We start from the raw sequence: 2,263 nt of genomic DNA, 5'->3' as shown, positions 1-2,263 counted from the left end.
GAACCAGCAGGTGAACCAGCAGGTGAACCAGCAGGTGAACCACCAGGTGAACCACCAGGTGAACCACCAGGTGAACCACCAGGTGAACCAGCAGGTGAACCAGCAGGTGAACCAGCAGGTGAACCACCAGGTGAACCAGCAGGTGAACCAGCAGGTGAACCAGGTGAACCAGGTGAACCAGGTGAACCAGCAGGTGAACCAGCAGGTGAACCACCAGGTGAACCAGGTGAACCAGCAGGAGGCAGAAAAGATCAAATCTGCTCTTTAATAAATGAGATTAAACTGATTCTAAAACCAGTTGCAGGTCCAGCTGAGTTCTGGATGTTCTGATCCGCACTTTGGACCGGTCCAGAACTTTCTACTGCGGCTATTTCATGACTAAGATGGAATATTGGAACCAGGTTAAGAATCCAGAACAATCTGAACTATAAGATTAAAGCTGTAATGGTTTTAAGATGAGCAGAATAAACATCGTCTTCATAATTCAGGAATAAAACCGTCGTAAAAATAAAAATAACTTGGTAGCAATCTGAGAAAAATGTTTTTTATAGTGCATAATAACCTGATAATAACACAAGAATAATGTCAATAATACCAGAATAAAGTCTAAACTTTATTGATCAGGACTGATCAATCAAGTCTTTCATTTAGTTTCTCTACATTTTCCCTGTTTTCTTTTGTGGCTCCATTTCAGTATCAAAGGTTAAAACGAGCCAGTTGGTGAACTGGGCTGAACGGGGTCAAAGGTCATGGAGGCAGCTGCAGTTACCGCGCGGCTCCACGCGGGGGCGCCAGAGCAGCTGAGCATTTATTCCACCGTTAATATCAGCATAAATATTAACATCTTTTCTCTCTGATGTAAGATCAAACAAACACATTGAACTCAAAGTTAATAATAATCTAGTTATAAATTTTACAAACTTCCTTCATTTGGATAACATTTAAACACAATATGTTTATTCTCTTTGTTGCTAAAACATGAATCTTCTGATGCCAGAAACGTTTTATTTTCTTAAACTCTTACATTGTTTACATTCGTCGCTGTTCTTCCTTCATCTTTTATTTTCTCAATTAGCTCATTTTCTCTTCAGATGTTCAAGTAGATTTGCGTGTAAAATATCAAAATATCTTCACTACCGATTTTATATACATATTTAAAATGTTTTATCTGAATGAATACATTTGGAGGTAAAAGCTGTCTTAGTTTGACTTTTTGATATTTTGTCATTATGTGTTTGAGCTGGACGATAAATTAATACCCGTGTGTATCGTGATAATCAATAAATATCATGTCTGATGGAATATTCAGTCGTGTTTATAAACTCAGAACAGCAAAGCATTCTGGGAGATGTAGGCTAGTGAAGACAGGTTTCTGCTGCCCGGAGTTTTTCTGTTCATCATGAGACACAATTCATCAAACGTCGTCGGATTGGAGGAATATTCACCAAAAAGGTGGAATGTTCCCGGAGCGCCGCGGCTGCGATTCCAGGAAGAACCAACCGGAAAACTTTGTGTCAAAGTCGGAACGTCTGAGGGCGGCTGGCCAGAAACAAAGTAATTCATCACAGGAGGCGAGGAAAGGACCTGAGGGAAGTTTCCCCCCCGCCTTCTTCAAATCAGACAAAATTGGTGTCAAACGTTTGTGCAGCAAAATGTTTTGTTTGTGCTGCTTTGGCTTTGAAGATATTAATGAAAGTGTAAAGGTCAAAAGGTCAACCAGACCCTCAACTTTTATAAAATCCAACTTTCTTTATATCTTTAAAATGATAGCGGCACAAACGAACATTTTTGCTGCACAAACGTTTGACACCAATTTTGTCTGATTTGAAGAAGGCGGGGGGGGAAACTTCACTCAGGCGAGGAAAGGCGGAGAGAAGAGAAAAACGGGCGAAACAAACGAAACGGATCAATAATTACTGATATTGACTTTAGTCCAGTAAACGGTTTTAAAGAGGTGGATTATTCTCCTTCATTTCTCCCACATGTGGTTTAGATTTATCCTTCATGATGTCTGTAAATGTTATTAAAATAAAAACGAACAGGAAGTGATGTCAGCTGACGCATCCTGTCGTTCTCAGGTTCACCTGTTTGACCCGGCGACCCCGCGGCGGCGGCCCGTCCTGGAGGCGGAGTTCGGCGAGTATCCGCTGACGGCGCTGGCGCTGACGGGCGGCGGCGGCGCCGTGGTGGTGGGCAACACGCAGGGCGACGTGGCGGTGCTGGACCTCAGGAAGGGGCTGGTCCGCGGGCGGCTGAAGGGCGC

The 2,263-nt window shown here is 42.9% G+C and overlaps 1 protein-coding gene across 1 annotated transcript in view; it reads left to right on the top strand.

Annotated features, from left to right (window-relative positions):
• wdr74 (WD repeat domain 74) overlaps positions 1–2,263 on the top strand; it is an 8,500-nt gene that overhangs the window by 1,382 nt on the left and 4,855 nt on the right. The window contains exon 2 of the mRNA XM_017303058.1: positions 2,079–2,259. Within this exon, the coding sequence (XP_017158547.1) occupies positions 2,079–2,259 (181 nt within the window). The remainder of the gene's footprint in view (positions 1–2,078; positions 2,260–2,263) is intronic.

The sequence above is a fragment of the Poecilia reticulata genome, unplaced genomic scaffold (genome assembly GCF_000633615.1).
Source record: "Poecilia reticulata strain Guanapo unplaced genomic scaffold, Guppy_female_1.0+MT scaffold_159, whole genome shotgun sequence".
In the NCBI taxonomy this organism is placed as follows: domain Eukaryota; kingdom Metazoa; phylum Chordata; class Actinopteri; order Cyprinodontiformes; family Poeciliidae; genus Poecilia; species Poecilia reticulata.
This window is presented reverse-complemented; position numbering and strand designations above follow the sequence as displayed.